At 38.4% G+C, this 18618-nt stretch overlaps 1 protein-coding gene across 1 annotated transcript in view; it reads left to right on the top strand.

The window, feature by feature from the left end:
* The window catches only part of LOC124964821 (olfactory receptor 1N2), a 32146-nt gene extending 24563 nt beyond the window's left edge, over window positions 1-7583 (top strand). The window contains exon 2 of the mRNA XM_047525488.1: window positions 6628-7583. Coding sequence (XP_047381444.1) covers window positions 6628-7583 — 956 coding nt within the window. The remainder of the gene's footprint in view (window positions 1-6627) is intronic.
* The last annotated feature ends 11035 nt before the right edge of the window (window positions 7584-18618 follow it).

Here is an 18618-nt window from a genome sequence, read left to right on the forward strand (position 1 = left end):
ACGGCCACTGTACCTCTCCAGTGCTTCCCCTCAGGTACTGATGCTACAGTGTTATATAAGGTATTCATTCAGTACCATAGAACGGAACTGGGTTGTTCTGTCCCTCACATCTTGTAGAAAACAAGATGAACCTGCCTTACCGGGGATCTGTCTTCCTCAGCTCTGGGCTCCTATCTAACGACCTTCAGTGCAATCCAAAGGACTCCCCTCACCCAGGGCACATCTAGTGGACACCAGCTCCCTGGACTCTTGTTTATCTTGTTTTTCCCATACTTTGGGAGAAATTTATTCTTAATTTATTTTTCTCCACAAACTGTGTAATTAAATTGATGTTTCAAAAGGTTTAAAAAGAGGCGTTATGGTTTTGTTTATGAGGTGCAAGTGGCAAAAATTTCCTCCCATTCTGTAGGCTCTCTTCACCTTCTTGATTGTTTCCTTTGCAGTGAAGAAGCTTTTTAGTTTGCTACCATCCCATTTATTGATTCTTGATCTTACTTCTTGAAGTTTAGGGCTCTTGTTGAGGAATTTGGTTCCTAAGCTGACATGGTGAAGATTTGGACCTATTTTTGTCTTAGCAATCCCTGGCCCCTCATGATCCTCAGGCACTGACAAGTGCTGTGTACGCACTTCTGGAAGCACAGCACTTCCTGTCCAGGCCTTCTGGGAGAATGGGCCTTTCTCAAGTGGCTCTCAGGAACTCATGGGTACCCTTTCTCTGTTGTTCTGCTAGTCAGGTCTCACAGTGGCCCTGCCCTGATGTAGTCCTTAGAAACTGATGGATGCCCCACACTCACAGCTACATGTGCTATACCCAGAGACAACTACTCATCTAAGATAGTGCACCCCAGTTGGTGAGGTAATCCTACAAACTCCTATGGCTGAAGACAACTCCAGGCTTTGCTACTGTCGATCACAGCTGAAAAAGCTACATGAGGACTGTCCTATACTTTTCTTCACATCTGGAACCAAAGTCAATAGAGCCTAGCCAATTGACATCTTAGGATGCATTGCCAGGAGAGAATCTTTAACTACGAAAGACAACCTATAAATTGGTAGAGACCCTGGTCCACTAGAAGCACAAATATCAACGTAGGGATAAAGAAGCATGAAAAATAAGGTAACACAATACAATGTCAATAACTCTATGACCCTCAAGCACTGCAACCCAAAGAAAAGGAAATAAATAAGTTGAATGGAAAAGAACTCGAATAACAATTTTTAAGGAAATTCAGCATGATTAATAAATGCCAACAGATAATTCAATGAAATTAGGGACACAACTAATTATATGAATGACACATCTCATTGCATGGATGAGAAACTCAGCAAAGAGATAAAGATAGTGAAAAAGAGACAAGAATGTATTCTGGAGCTGAAGAACACAATAAATGAAACAAAAACAGAGTTCAAAGATTCAACAATAGACAAAATCAAGCAGAATTTCTTTTTTTCTTTTTCTTTTGTTTTTGGTACCGGGGATTGAACTCAGGGGCACTCATCCACTGAGCCACATCCCCAACCCTATTTTGTATTTTTTAATTTAGAGACAGGGTCTCACTGAGTTGCTTAGTGCCTCACAGCTACAGCCCCAGCTTACCTTTTTCTATTTTACTTTTTCAAGGTTTTTTTTTTTAATTTTTCCATTTTTTATTTTTATTTTTACAGACTGCATTTTGATTCATTATACACCAATGGGGTACAACTTTTCATTTCTATGGTTGTGCATGATGTAGATTCACACCATTCATGTAATCATGCATGTAATGATGTCTTTTTCAGTCCACTATCCCTCCTCCCCCTGTTCCTGCCCCATTTCCCTCTACACAATCCAAAGTTTCTCCATTCCTCTCTTGTCCCCCCTCTACCCCCACCCCCCTTATGTATCATCATCCACTTATCAGAGAAAACATTCGGCCTTTGGTTTTTTGGGCTTGACTTATTTCACTTAGCATGGTATTCTTCAACTCCATCTATGTACCAGCAACACCAATAAAAACTTTTAGAAGCAATAACTTACTGTGGATTTTAAAAAAAGTCAACATATGGATTTTTTAAAATTTCCTTAAGTCAAGAGTTTCTACTTTTGCACTTAAAGGAAGCATTTTACAACTTCTCTTTGGCATATCTGAATAGCCAGAATCATTGCTCTTGTGTTTTGGAGACATTATTAAATACAATAAGGGTTGATTAAATGCAAGCACTCTGTCACTGTGACAGTTGACGACTGAGACGGTTACTAAGTGACAAACTAGGCAGCATGACGTGGTATGGCTAGACTGGACACAGGGACAATTTATATCCAGGCAGGAATGAGTGGGTGGCTAGAGATTTCATCATACTACTCACATGCACAATTCAAATTTTATAAATTATTTCTGTAATTTTCCATTTCATATTCTGGGACCGTAGTTGACCACAGGTAATGGAAACTGGAAAGCAAACCATAAAGAGGGAGACGACTGTGTACTCATCAGTGGAATGTTAGCACAGTGAGAATAGAAGGAAGCATAGTTAAAGGCTTCCTGTCCTACCCACCAGCCTCACCCCAAGAACCAGGAATATCTGTGGCAGTCACCACACATCTCTATCTCCTTTATGTTGGTATAATGGTTAATTTGAATTGTAAACTTGATTGGAATAAGAGATGCTGATGATTAAGAGGCTTCTGGGTGTCAATGAAGGCGTGTCTAGGCAGGCTTGCAATGTGGGATTGTGAGCAGAAGTGAGACCCCTCCCTAAGCACCGGCAGCGCCACCCAACAGGACGAATAAAAGTTGGAAGAACAAGGAAGCAGATGCAGATGCAAACCCGGCTCTTCTTGAATGGATTCTTGATTATTGGACTCTTGCTTCTTCACTCTTCCAAGAGGACTCTGCCAGTGATTCTCCGGGTAGTTTCCAGAAACCTTGGGCTTGGACAAGGGTAGCACTGCTGATCTTTCTTGTCCTGGGGTTTCTGCATTTGGACTGCACAGTTGCTGTTTCTTCCAGCTTTCCAGCTGCAGATGGCTTGGGGACTATCCAGGTTCTGCTCGTGTAAGCCCATCTAACAGATTCCCTTTTTATAATTTATAATCATACTTCCTGTTGATTCTGTTCCTCTAGAGAGCCCTGAACTGTAACTCAGTTGGGTATTTGCACAGGGTGTACAGGATTCTTATGTTCTTACAAATTCCAATTAAGCAGAAGAGGATACAAAGAACTGTGTTGGAGGTAAACTTATGTTCTCCTGAACCTCATTTAGTTGTCTGCCAGGATCTTGAATATTGACTTGATGTTGCCATGGGATGAGATTCTGAGACTCTTGGAATTTATGGAAATAATTTGTGGAAAGAGTATAAGCTGTGGTCCACTGAGGATGGTCAAAACTAATTTGCTAGCCTTCCCATGGAACCATAGTGCTTAATTTCCTTCCCTCAGTAACTGGCCTGGACTTAGGAACTTTCTTGACTATAAGAGGCAGTGAAAGTTAGGGTCTGGAATCTCCATAAGCCAGGTTCAAAGCTTTGGTGGACCATACAGCTTCCACCATGACCAAATAGAATTTCCTTGAGGTGTTGACTTTCAGAACCTTGCTGCCATGCTGTGAGCTGCCCCAGGGTTGTGGAAAAACTACTTACAGGTGCTCAGATCTTGCTAACAAGTGGAGAATGCATAAGTTACTAAAAATGGTACCTATGCAGGTGGTTATTTAAAAAAATAAGTACAGGTATACCTTTTTTCCCCCCTAGTATAATATAATTTACAAGTAAATTAAAGATTTGAATGTCATAGTTAAAATGTATAAGAAATAGCTAAGTGGGGACTATGGTTATAGCTCAGTGGTAGAGGAATTACCATGATTACGGATGGAAAGGATTTTGAATATGAAGATAATGGGGAAAAATTACAAAGCAAAATATCTGTCAACTTTGACTACAAAATAATTTTAAAAACACTCTAGACATAATGGAATGACTAGGACAGAAAAAATCAGAATAAAAAACCTTATTTTGTTTTATTGTCTTTAATATCCATTTAAAAAGGCATGAACTCTTCACTAGGGAAAAGGGCAAATAGATTAACAGGATATTTTCAGGAATAATTACTTCATTCAAATCAGATGAAACATGCGAGTATAGCTCAGTGGTAGAGCACTTGCCCAGTATGTGTGAGACATAGGGTCCAATCCCACCACCACGAAAACCAACCAACCAACCAAACAAACAGATACTAATAAGGAAAGAAATGCAAGTTTTAAAATGTTGGTTATTTGCAGGTGCACTGCACACACCTGTAATCCCAGGGACTCAGGAAGCTGAAGTAGGAGGATTGCAAGTTTGAGACCTGCCTCAGCAATTTAATGAGGTCCTTAACAACTTAGTGAGAACCTGTCTCTAAATTTAAAAAAAATTAAAAAAACTGGAGATGTAGCTCAGTGGGCCCCTGGGTTCATTCCCAGTACCAAAAACGAAACAAAAAAAAGTTTGATGAAATTGTTAATGATTCAAGCATGATCCTAATAAACCAACGATGATACTGGAATGAAGCATAGGGGTTAAAGGATGGTCCCTAGCATCATGCAGATACAGGTAGGAAGTTCACTCCTTCCATATCACAGTCTTATGGCTTTGGTCAGGTCATTATCCTCACTGGGCATCAGTTTTTGTGAAATAGGGATGTTCAAGAAGACCTAGTCAGTATTAGTAAGTACATGGAGCTAGGAGGAGATTTGCATTTTCTAAGTGGCCTTATGGCTGATGTGCTTTATATAGGCTGCTTCATTTGGGACTTGTTGGCTTTTTCTGGAGGATACTTTATCATAGGATTTCTCTGTGTAAGGAAATCAGAAATGGTCATGTCATAGCTTATACCCTCCATCTCTTCTTCAATCCAGTTTTACCTAGGGCACAGGACAGGAAGTGAATTGTCCAGTGCACAGGTGGGAGTTCCTGGGAGTCTCGCTGGTTAGGCTGGAGTGCACTGCATTCCAGCAAGAGAATCTCACTCCCCAGGCCCATATGGGAGAGCTTAGCCCCTGGGAAAGAGATGCCCCAGATCCCCCCAGGACCCAGCCAGAGCTGGCTGGAGCACAACTTTCACAGTGACAGTGGTGCTGGCTCTAATGAGCACTTTGGGAGATGGTGTGCTGGAGGCCTTATAACCCTAAGAAATACTCCTGTCTTCTAAATTCTGGGAAAACTGGGAAGCTGATAATGAACCACCATCCAGGTGTTCCTAATGAATACTGGACTCAGCAGAACCCCTGCTTTCCTGGCTCGGAGTCAGAGAGGTCTCAGAAAGTTCCTCACTGAGAATTTCCCATCTAAAGGAGAAAATTGGAGAATTTAAAGATGCCTAAAATTGATTTGTGCTTTAACAGGTGAGGATCTGGAAGGTTAAGACACACACACACACACACACACACACACACACACACACACGCCTCTTTCCCAGCCAAATGATCAGGCAAAAGTTTCTGGGTTATGTAATCTGAGTCTCTGCCTAAGATCAGAAAACTCTCTATGAACCGCTGAACAGAGAACTGAAATATTCACAAATCCTCTAAGGTCTCAGCTTCTGTGAGGCCAACACCAGAGGGCCTTTTATGCCAGCTGGCTCCGAATCCTAGGAGGGCAGAACAGAGAAGCTATTTTTAATCCATGAAAGCCAAGGTCTAATATCTTTCACCTTGCCTCTATCTGATAAAAATTAAATATCAGAGAGATGCAGTCCAAGTGTAGGGGTGAAGGCGCAGGGATTCTACGACATCAGCTCCCAGAACAGATGCCGAAAGGGAAGAAGGCACAGATAAAGGAAGGTGGTGCAGGAGTGAGAGCCCCTGTCCTGCTTGTGAAAGGATCGTCCCAGCAGTAATGCAGAGACACCCACTGCCCTCTGCCCCCATGTCCTGGCTCCCAGGTGGGGAATAGTTCAGGCCCGGTCTGAATGGACGAGGTCATCTTCTAGGGAGCGGGAGGCAAGTAGAGGGTAGAGAGGAGCCCTCTTCTCCTTTTCAGTCCCCACACAGAAGACTCTCAAGTACACGTGTGTGCATGCGGGTGCCTGCCTGTGTGTTGGGAGGGGGAACAGGAGTGATGAAGGTCATCTACCTCCTTTTTAATAAGAAAAGAAAATCATACACTTCTAGAATTTAAAGAAATCATAAATTTCTTTTGTAGTCTTTTCCACAAGGCCATCCTCAATTCTCATCTGCTCCAAATACCTACGAGTGACTTTTCTGATCAAACGGATCTTTTTTCCTCTGGATCCTGTTGTAGCATAGAAGCACAATTTTATTGGAATGGATATTATCTTAAACATTCTCTCAATGTCTTGTGGGTATTTTCTTACATCTCTTTATGAGATCCAGAGATTCTCATTGGCAAGGACCATTTATTCTCCTTTATTCCACTAGTATAGTTCTGGCCATACCAAATACACACACACACACACACACACACACACACACATGTATTTAATAAAATATATAATTATACACATATATTTAATTAAATACACATATATATTTAATTAAAATATATATTTAATTATTAGTATATTTTAAACATTTAATTGTTAAATATCCTAATAATTAAATATCGTCACGTGGAAAGGTTTTATCTGCACAGATAACAAGGACTACAAGGGATGGGAAAACCAAGCCTAGTGAACCAAACTGCTGTTTCAGACTTCCTCCTTTTAGGACTCTCTGAGCGGATAGAAGAACAACCTCTTCTGTTTGGGCTCTTCCTGGGTATGTACCTAGTCACCATGGTGGGAAACCTGCTCATCATCCTGGCCATCAGCGCTGACCCACACCTCCATACTCCCATGTACTTCTTTCTGGCCAATCTGTCATTAACTGATGTCTGTTTCACTTCTGCCTCGATCCCCAAAATGCTGGCCAACATTCATATGCAGAGTCAGACCATCTCCTACTCTGGATGCCTTGCGCAGCTGTATTTCCTCCTTATGTTTGGTGGCCTTGATAACTGCCTCCTGGCCGTGATGGCATATGACCGATACGTGGCCATCTGCCAGCCACTCCATTACAGCACAGCTATGAGTCCTCGACTCTGTGCACTAATGCTGGGTGTGTGCTGGGTGCTAACCAACTGTCCTGCTCTGATGCACACACTGTTGCTGACCCGTGTGGCTTTCTGTGCCCAGACGGCCATCCCCCACTTCTACTGCGATCCCAGTGCTCTGCTGAAGCTCGCCTGCTCCGACACCCGCCTCAACGAGCTGATGATCATCTTCCTGGGTCTGATGTTCCTCACGGTTCCCCTCATGCTGATCGTCTTCTCCTATGCCCGGATTTCCTGGGCCGTGTTTGGCATCTCCTCTCCCGAAGGGCGTTGGAAGGCCTTCTCCACCTGTGCTTCTCATCTCACGGTGGTTCTGCTCTTCTACGGGTCTCTCATGGGTGTGTACCTACTTCCCCCATCAACTCACTCTACAGAGAGGGGAAGCAGGGCCGCTGTCCTGTACATGGTGATCATTCCCATGCTAAACCCATTCATCTACAGTTTGAGGAATAGAGACATGAAGGAGGCTTTGGGTAAACTCTTTGGCAGCGGGAAAACATTTTTCTCACCATGACTGATGCCTACGCCTCATGCCCAGATCAACCCTTGCCCTCTACCACGTTGGTGATTTTCAGTTAGAGATGTCACCAGAAGGGCATTTTCCTCCTGTAGACTGTGGAATGAGATCTTCTGCCTCAACCTCCCTCCTCATCTCAGCAAAACAACCACTACTAAGAACAGAAACCATTCCCGACTCTTCACCTCTAAAACCAGCATATTGTCCACTGGGTGTCTGACGGTGGGGTCTGGAGCCAGGGGATTCTTCCCCAGTGAGGCAGCCTGCCGTGCGACGGAAGGACGAGAATGCGGACGTTTATGGGCCATTCCCACAGCTCTTCACTCTCCCTCACATCAGTCCTTCGAGGTAGAACTGTAAACACTGTGACTTAGGATGCAAACAATCTGCCCACACCAGGTGAGTTTGAGTCCAATACCTGTTCTCTTTTTATTATCTCACACTGTGGCCATCATGACCAGGAAGGTGTGACAGCACATATGAGGCTGTATTGAATGATGAAAATAGAGATGATAATTAAAATAATATATATATCATGGTGTTTCCTTACTATTTCATGTCTTCACCTTACAACAAAAGTGTAAAAAGAAATCAATATTTTTAAGTGCCTTCTGTGTGCCAATTTTGTACTCAGTACATGACTCATTTCCTGGGTTCTTTCATAAAATATTTCTTAACATAAAGACTTCTTAATCATGTCTGCTGGAAATTTTCAGAGCAGCAATTTCATGAAAACCCATCTTAAGGAAATTGGTTTTATAAGACACAAAGCTTAACCATGGTTATCTTTATGCAACAGAATTAGATAATGGTTTTCTTCTTTATAGCTACATGTTTCAAAACATAGATATCTTTATTTCAGTAAAGGAAATTTGGGAATTGGCACCCAGAAAAAGTTTCAAGAATTAAAAAGGCACCCAAAAGAGAAAAAGAAACATCCAACCACATCTCTAAGTCTCAAGATTAAGTTCATGCTGGACCAAGATTTTTTTAGAAGGATGACGTGGATTTTTGGTGGTGTACAGTAGGTCTTGTTCTTAAAGGAAGATCAGGCATTGCAGACATTAATCTTTGACCGATCTTTCTTGGCTCTTCTTTCCCTTCTCCTTGGATGGAAGAGATAGAAATAATGAGGCTATTAGGGAAACTAGACCAGATCATCCTGGCCTTAAACTTAAATTATTTGTGACCATAGCAATCTACTAGTGCAATTTCTAGTATCAAAGCAAAGTTCAGAAAAAGAAAATTTTGTGTTTGTAAGTAGTACCTCTGTTTTTCTTTTGAACTAATTTCCTACTTCTAATATCCTTCCTCTGCTGTCTAGTCATCCAGGCACACCATTCCATTAATAGTCTGTTTATTAATGAAGCTATTTATTTCCAGGCATCAGCTTATGCAATCATGGGGAATAACAAGTCTGAAATTTTTAGGTGCCAACAACCTGGACTCATAGGCAGGAATGGATATTGTATTTTTTTTGATAGACTTAAGTTTTTTAGAGCAAGTTTAGGTTTACAACGAAATTCATCAGAAAGGTCCCATATATCCCTCACTACTGCACACATACAACCTCCCCACTATCAACGTCATATGCCAGAGTAGTACATACGTTACAATCAATTAATCTCCATTGACACATCACAATCACCCAAAGTCTGTAGTTTCCACTAGATTGGTCTTGGTGTTGTACATCCTATGGGTTTTGACAAGCCTATAATGACATGTATCTACCGTTACAGTATCATACAGTTTCACTGCCCTAAAAATCCTCTGTTTTCTACCTATTCGTTGGCACCCACTAATCTTATTGTCTCCATGATTTGGCCTTTTCCTAAATGCCATATAGTAGGAAATGTACAGTCGATTGGCTTTTTGGATTGACTTAATTAACTTGTAATACACATTGAAGATTTCTCTGTATCTTATGACTTGCAACTCTTTCCTCTTCAGGGTTGAGTAATATTCCATAGAATGGAGTATTCAATGAAAGATGTAAGATCTGTCTATTTTCATTTTTTTATATAGATGCCCAGTTGTTTAAGTACCATTTGCTTAATAAAAACAACTGATGTTTATTATATTGCTTTTGCTTCTTGGTCAAAAGTCGGTTGATAATATTTATGTGCCTGTATTTCTGGATTTTCTATTCCACTTCATTTAATTTATTTGTCTTTTTTTCTTTTTATCCATCTTACTCTGTATTTTTTACTGTAGCTTAATAGTAAATCTTGAAGTCTGGGAGTATCAGTACTCTGAACTTCATCTTCCCAATTGTTAGCTATTCTAGGTCTTTTGCCTCTCCATATAAACTTTAGATCTATAAGGGTCTATTTTTATAAAAAATTACTAAGATTTATGTATTCATCAGGATATTTGAAATCAATTTTTAAATTTACTTTCTTTTTTCTATATATCATGATTTTTGTTTTTCTTTTAATTTTGCTCTCTTTTATTTGTTACATTCTTCCTCAGATGATTTGGAAGTTTTGCATTTTATCTTGCACCTTTGAATCATTGACCCTAATATTTTACATTGTGTAATTGGAAATAAACCTTTAATTCAACTTTATTTGGAGTATTTTGTACTTTTGAGTTTATGAAAAAAATACATAGAAATCTCATATACTCTTTACCCAGTTTTCCTCTAAGACAAATTTTTGCAAAATTATAGCACCAAAATCACAACTAGGGAATTGACATTTTTAGAGTCAAGACACAGAACATTTCCATAATCACTAGGTTCTCTAATACTGCCCATGTATAGCATATCTATTTCTTTGGATCTATCCTCTCCTTAAACACTGACAACCACTACTCTGTTCTCCATTTCTGTAATATTGTAATTTCAGAAATGTTATATAAATGGAATCATATGGTATGTAAACTTGTGGGAACCTCCTTTTTCACTCAGCCTATTTCTCTAGAAATTTTCCCAGGTTGTCACAGTATGAATGATACATTATCTTACGATTGCTGAATAATATTCCTTGGTATGAATTACCACTATTTGTTAAACCATTCACTTGTTGAAGGCATGTGAGTTTGCTATGTGGTTTTGCTGTTTTTAGTTTTTGGCTCTTTCAAGTAATGCTGCAAGAAATGGAGATATTTGTACATATTTTTGTGTGAGCATGTTTCCATGTCTTTGAAATAAATGCAGTTTCTGGATTGTGAGATAGTCACAGGTTTAGCTTTTAAAGAAACTGCCAAACAGTTTTCTAGTGGCTGTATTATTTTGTAGTGCCACCAGGAAAAGTATGACTGTTTTAGTTTCTTTGCATAATATAAGCATTTGGTGTTGTCCTTATTTTTTTATTTTAGCCATTCTGGTAGGTATGTAGTCAAATCTCATTGTTATATCAATTTACATTCCTTAGGTGGCTAATGATACTTAGAACTTCCTGTTCTCATCTTCCCTCTATATATCTTCTTTGATGACACATTTATTCATTTCTTTTGCTCATGTTCCCACTGGATTGTTTACTTCATTTTTACTCATGAGTTTTGCAAGTTCTCTGTACATTCTAGATAATAGTCCCTTGTCAAATACATGATTTGCAAATACATTCTTTCACTCTCTAGTTTCTCTTTTCACTTGCAACAGAATCCTTTACAGAATAAATTTTTAATTTTGGTGAAGTTCAGATGATCACATCAAATTTCATAGATCATGCTTTTTGTTTTTGGTGCCAAGTCTAAGAACTATTTCCCCAGTTCTGTTAAATGTCGAAACCTGTAGGAAAAGGCACAGTCAAGAGCAATGCTTTCCCAAGACCTAAGTAGTAGAAGTGTATCCATGCTTGATGTAGGAAATCTACAGAGGAGAGACTGTTATAAAGGAACCCACATTAGAATGACCTTCTGTAACTCACTGGAAATACCTGATGCAGTACAATAATATGTTTTTAAATCCAAAGGAGAAGGAAACGTTTTGAAAACTGGAATGGTATATCCTACTAAATAATCAAATGATTTACTGAAGTAAAAGTGCCAAATTATGTGTTCATATGTAAGCACTCAGAAAATTTCTCTTTAGCTGATAATTTTCAAAGTCGTTCAACATTGTGTTGACAATTTTATTTATTAATGATTTTTGTGAACACAAGGTATTTTAATAGGTAATAGTCTATTTGAAATCTATGAGCCAAATAAAGTGAAATTTTAGGTATAACAGAGGTCTTCTAAGGAAAGTACACATCTTACCTAAGAAGAAATAGAAAATCTGAGTTGTGGGGTGGGGGTTGTGGCTCAGTGGTAGAGCGCTTGCTTAGCTTGTGTGAGGCACTGGGTTTGATTCTCAGCACCACATATAAATAAATGAATAAAATAAAGGGCCATCAACATCTAAAAATATATTTAAAAAAGAGAAAAAGAAAATCTGAGTTGTTTGTAAGAATTTATAAAATACAATCAATAAATATTTATTAATAGTTTTAAATTTCACAAGCAATAAATGTTTATTTTAATGAGTCTGAGCATTGGGAAGTGGGAATTCTTTCTCTGTTCCCCGGCACTGTTCGCACCCCAGTTGGTTACACACATATACGTTCATATGCTTTTTTTCAATGTAGTCATACTTTTACCTTTTGTTCCACATCTTGATCTTCCTACTTAATTGATGTTCAAGGTAGAAATAGATATATATGTGACTTTTGAAACTAATTGTATATAATTACACTCAATGGAATGAATCATAACATCTTTCTTCATTTCTTGATTGATAATATTTTAGGAGGTTACAATTTTCATCTGTTATAAACTGGAATTCATGGAACATATTTCAATGTATTCACATATATTTCAATATTCAGTGTGCATTAGTGATAATATTATGCAATACACACTTACCCATAGGCTAAAATCCTAGGCATGGGTGTTTCTAGACTAGAGTGTAAATAACCTTTTGAAGGTGTAGTTTAGGAGCAAAGGAAGGTTTGTGAGAGAAGGAAGTTTTCAATATTTTTGTGTAGAATGGATAAATTCCATGTTATCATTCTTGTTTCTGTTCCATTAGAATTTATTTACTTTGGTAAATTATAAGAGGAAATAAAAGAAAATAAAAACACAATACCACAATACTGTGAGGAAAGAAAAGGAAAGCATAAATATAAAAACTTAAAAGATTTAAACAAGAAAACATTTTAGTAAAAGAAAATTAAGGAATTATACAACTCTTCAAAATGAGAAAATTAACTAAAATATAATTTTAGGTAAACATGACTCCTCTTCATCCTAGTCCTTTCTTCCTCCCTTCTCATCTGATCACTCTTCATTCTTTCTCTTTTCAAATATCTGCATAAATATTCAACAGCCGTAAGTTGTGTCATTTTTTTCAGCAATATATTGAAATGTGAAGGATTTTGAGAGAACCAGTCTTAATAAACAGAGAAATTTGGTCAAACAATATTTATGAGGAAAGGGTTAGTTTAAATCAGTATTTAGAAGATAAATCGGAGAATGTGAAGGAAGGAGAATAAGAGTGTCATGATCTAAGCAGACTGAGAGGCCGTCATGGATGGGTTCCAGAGTCCGCAGTGGCCTTGCTCCTGGATTAAAAGTGCTAACCTCCAGCAGCTTGATTGCTCACCAAGAACAAGTAGACCAGATCCAAGTGGAACAGGGTCTGTTACCAGAGTCCCAGAGCAGAAACCTGACTCTGGGGATCTCCACTGACTAGAGTCAGTCGCTCTTCCCAAAAGAAAAACAGTGAATGGTGAAACCAGAAAGGGACTGTTAATTTCAACAGGCCACACCAGGAAGACAGGCCTAAGGACCATCTAGACAGATCTAAGAGCTGTCTTCAGAGTGGGGTGTTGGTGGTAGCCTCGTGTTTATAAGGGGGGAAGAACAAAGGCAAAGAGAGCTGAGGGACCTGCAGGGCACACAGAGGTTGCTGCTGCGGGGGAGGGGCGAGCAATCTCCATTTGATGTCTACAGTTCTCCCTTTGATGCCCACAATCCCCTTTAGCCTCCCAGCATATTTATCTATCAGTTCTGTGATCCTGAGATTTAAGATAAACTGAAGGAAAGAACACCTTCACAAAGGACAGGTCAGAGAAAGAGAAAATTGAGTCAGTTAGGTTAGTAACTGAATCCTCCTTCAATTCCACTTGTGAGTTTGTCAAGAGCATGGTACCAAGGATCTCCTCCTGCTCATGAGCTTCCTCAGACCCTGTTTCAGGTTATTTTCAGGACTTAGATAAAAGGATTCAGCATGGAGAACAAATCTGGGAAGAATAGATGGGAGGGTTGATGGATGGGTACCAAACTGCAGTTAGATAGGAGTGAGTAGTTCTGATGTGCTATTGCACAGTAGGGTTACTATCAGTAATAGTTGGGTACTGTATATTTCAAAAACTATAAGAAAGAATTTTGGAAGTTTAACTACAAAGAAGTATTAAATTAAAAAGATAAATATGTTTATCCTGATTTAAACATTATACAATATGTATAATCATTGAAACATCACATGGTACCCCATTGATATGCACAATTTTTGTTTTCTTCATGCATCAGCTTAAAATAAATTTCATTAATTTTTAAAATGGGAAAAGGATCTAAGTAGACATTTCTTAAAATAAGACATACAAAAAAAAAAAAAAAAAACCACAGTGAGATACAACCTCATTCAGATTTGAATGGCTATTATCAAAAAGTCAAAAGCAGGAGTTGGCAAGGATGTGGAGAACAAGGAACCCTTACTCACTGTTGGTGGGTATGTGAGTTAGTACAGCCATTATGGAAAATGGTACAGAGGATCCTTAGCAAATTAAAACTAGAACCACCACAGGATCCAGCAATCCCACTTCTGGGGAAATATGCAAAGAAAATGAAATCAGCAAGTCAAAGGTGCATCTTCACCCCATGTTTACTGTGGCACTCTTCACAAGAGTCAAGAAATGAAGTGTCCATTCACTGATGAATGAAGAGAGAAATGTGGTTCACATACACAGTAGAAAGCCACTCAGTCTGTCATGTGAGGCAGCATAAGTAGAACTGGGTATTATATTAAGTGAAATGTGTCAGGCACAGAAAGACAGATGACTCCCTCATGTGGGGAATCTAAAAACCTTGATCTCAAAGAAGCTGGGAGCAGAATGGTGGTGACCAGAGACTGGGAAAAGTAGGGCAAGAGAGGGCTGGGGAAGCTCATCATGGACACAGAGTTAAGTTAGGGGCAAGAAGTCCAGTGTCCTACTGCACACCAAGGTGCCGACTTCAAAAAAAATCTAGGAGAAAGGATTTAGAGTGTTTTCACCACAAAGAAATGATAGACCTTGAAAGAATTGTGTATGTTTACCCTGACTTGAGCATTATAGAATGTATACATGCGTCAGAGTGTGGGACTCTACAATATGTACACGTTTTATGTGTCAATAAAATAATTTATCATGAGTATGCTGTAATGGACATGTAGACCAATGGTACAGAAATGAAGACAGAGACAAATCCACATAAATACAGTTACCTCATACTAGACAAAGGTGCTGTAAACATCCATTGGAGAAAAGATAGCCTCTTCAACAAATGATGCTGGGAAAACAGGAAAGCCATATGTAGAAAAAATGAAATTAGACCTCTATCTCTCACCTGCACAAAACTCAACTCAAGGTGGATCAAGGACCTAGGTATTAGACCAGAGACCCTGTGCCTACTAGAAGAAAAAGTAGGCCCAAATCTACATCATGTTGGCTTAGGAACTAAATTTCCCAACAAGGCTCCTAAAGCTCAAGAAGTAAAATCAAGAGTCAATAAATGGGTTGATCTCTTATTGAAAAGCTTTTCCACAGCAAAGGAAATCAAGAATGTGAAGAGAGAGCCTTTGCCATTTGTACCTCAGATAGAGCATTAATCTCCAGGATATATAAAGAACCCAAAACACTCAACACCAAAAAACAACCCAATCAATAAATGGGCAAAGGAACTGAACAGGCACTTCATAGAAGAAATATGATTGGTTAACAAATATATAAAAAATTAATATCTCTAGCAATTAGAGAAATGAAAATTAAAACTGCACTGAGATTCAATCTCACTCCTGTCAGAATGGCAATTATCAAGAATACAAATAACAATAAATGTTGGTGAGGATGTGGGGGAAAGATAGGCTCATACATTGTGGTGGGGCTGCAAATTGGTGCAACCACTATAAAAGGCAGTATGGAGATTCCTCAGAAAACTTGGAATGGAAACACCATTCAACCCAGTTATCCCACTCCTTGGCCTATACCCAAAGGACTTAAGCATTCTATAGTGACGTGTCTACAGCAATGTTTATAGTAAACATTGGGTAAACAGGCCAAGGAGTGGGAGATTTACATCTTAAAAAGACAGAAAAAATATTTACAATAGCAAGTTTTCTAAAGTCAATGCAAAAAGAAGGGATGTCAGGGTCCTACAGCTGGGAGAAGAAATTTTTTTCTGAAGTTTAGTCAAGCCAAAGGCGAAGTTCAGACTGCCCTTTTCACCACTCGTTGGTCCATCTGGCTTCCAACTTCCAGAATCTTGATACTGTTGTTTGTTCTCTTTACTTCTGTGTCCGTGTGGGTTTTATCTATTCCCTAAAAAAGATGCATGAGTTTAATATAACATTTTTTTTGGTCAAGTAGTGTATCAGGATTTTTATTTTTATGTTTTTGAATTTTAAATTTAAATTACACTGAATGTATCTGATTTTTAAAAAAGATTCAAACATAAAAGAATTGTATAAAAGAAATTTATAAAATAGAATGTATATTAAAAATTATCTTCTTTCACTGCCCTCTTAACATCCAATATGGGTCAGATTATTTCTGGTATTGTCACATGCATAGTTTTATCTGAAAATAATGAAAAAGCCTATATACTTAACAGTCATTTGCATGAAGAGTTTTGAGTTATTTTAAGGTAGAATTAGCCACAAATAACAAAAGTTAAAAACAAAAAATTAAAAACTAATGCAAACATTAATGATCATTTTAAAGTGAATAATCTTATAACATCACCAAGATCAATAGAAGGCAATTAGTACCAGAACCTCATCCACTTTCCCATAATAACCATGGCTTTTCTTCCTCCAACAATGCTTAAAATGTCGATTTTTGTAAGAAATGCTGCCTTGCTTTTCTTTATGATTTAATTGCCCAAGAGTACATGGTGGTATTTTATTAAAGGTGAGATTCACTGTTACACACACACACATTGATATATATGCACACACACACGTATATATGTACAAACATAATATACTTTTGTCAATTTTATCCCACAGTTCCTTCCTTTTCCTGTCCTTCTTTCCTCCCTCTCTATCCCCGACTCCACTGATCTCCCTTCTATTTTCATGGGACGCTTTCCTTTCTTTACCCTTATTTTTCTTTAGATTCTGCATGTGAGAGAAAATATTTGACCCTTGACTTGCTGAGCCTGGCTTATTTCACTTAGTGTGATGGACAGTTCCTTCCATTTACCTTCAAATTCAATAATTTAATTCTCCAGGAAATGCACATCAAAACTACATTGAGATTTCATCTCACTCAAGTTAGAATGGAAATAATTAAAAATACAAATAATAAGAAATGCTGGCAAGGATGTGGGGTAAATATGCACTCACACAATGTTGGTGGGACTGTGAAGTAGCACAACCACTTTGGAAAGCTGTACGAAGATTCCTCAAAGGCTCAGAATAGAACCACCAATGACCCAGCTATCCCACTCCTTGATATTTATCCCCAAATAACCAAAATCAGCATACAATGGTGATACAGCCACATCAATGTTGATAGCAGCACAGTTCATAATAGCCAAGTTACAGAACCAGCTCAGGTGCGTGTCAACAGACAAATAGCTAAAGAAAATATGATATGTTTCCCAGTTTTCTGTAAGCTAAATTTAAATCAAGAAAACAAATTTAAAATAAAAAAAATTGACAGAGAAGAATGTTTTCATTTGCAAATAAATGGATGGAGTTGGAGAATATCATGATAAGTGAAATAAACCAATCCCAAAAAACCAAAGGCTGAATGTTTTCCCTGATAAGCAGATGATGATATATAATGGGGGTGGGAGGTGAGGTGTGAGAGAAGAATGGAGGAAATTTAGATTACATAGAAGGAAATGAGAGGGAGCAGGGTATGAAAAATCATGGAATGGGACAGGTACATGACCCTATGTACAGGTATGATTACACGAATGGTGTGAATCTACATCGTGCACAACCATAGAAATGAAATGATGTACCCCATTTGTGTACAATGAATCATAATGCAGTCTGTAAAAAAATAAAAAAATAATTAAAAAAAGAATGTTTTCAAAGTGTATATTGTAACCATCTTGCCTAGTGTCCTTAGCTTTCTTGTCTTCCCAGTAACTAAACTGTTTGAACATGATCTAGGTCAACTTCTTTACATGGTATTTCAAATCAACATTATTTGCATAAGATTAAAATCACCTTTGATGATAATGGGGGGAAATATGCATGCACATTAAAAGCAACTCTAAAAACAAAAAAAAAAGTGATGCATAGAAACAATGAAGAGTTAATATAATGTATTTAACTAGAAGCCTGAGAATTCATTTTAGTCATATTGGTGTTCATTTTGACATGATCAGAGACGCATGGAGTAGCATTTGCTCTTATTTAGTCTCTAGTACTTTCCACTTTCCTTCCCACCTCCCTCTCCCTGCTTCCTTCCCTGGAGTCAAGTGATCTTTTTTTCCTATTTATTTATAGTTTTTAAAAAAGAAAGATGCTCTCTGATAAGTGGATGATGATACATAATGGAGGGTGGGAGGGAGGCAAGAATGGAGGAAGGATGGATTGTACAGAGGAAAAAGAGGGGTGGGAGGGGTGGGGGGAAGGAAAAATAACAATGAGACAAACACCATTACCCTGTGTACATGTATGATCACACAAATGGCGTGACTCGACTTCATGGACAACCAGAGAAACAAGTTGTACCCCATTTGTTTACAATGAATCGAAATAAATAAATTATTAAAAAAAATAAAAAAGAAAGATGCATCCTCTGCCGTTAAACTGTTCATAGGGGTTGAC

The sequence above is a fragment of the Sciurus carolinensis genome, chromosome 14, assembly GCF_902686445.1.
Source record: "Sciurus carolinensis chromosome 14, mSciCar1.2, whole genome shotgun sequence".
NCBI lineage: Eukaryota > Metazoa > Chordata > Mammalia > Rodentia > Sciuridae > Sciurus > Sciurus carolinensis.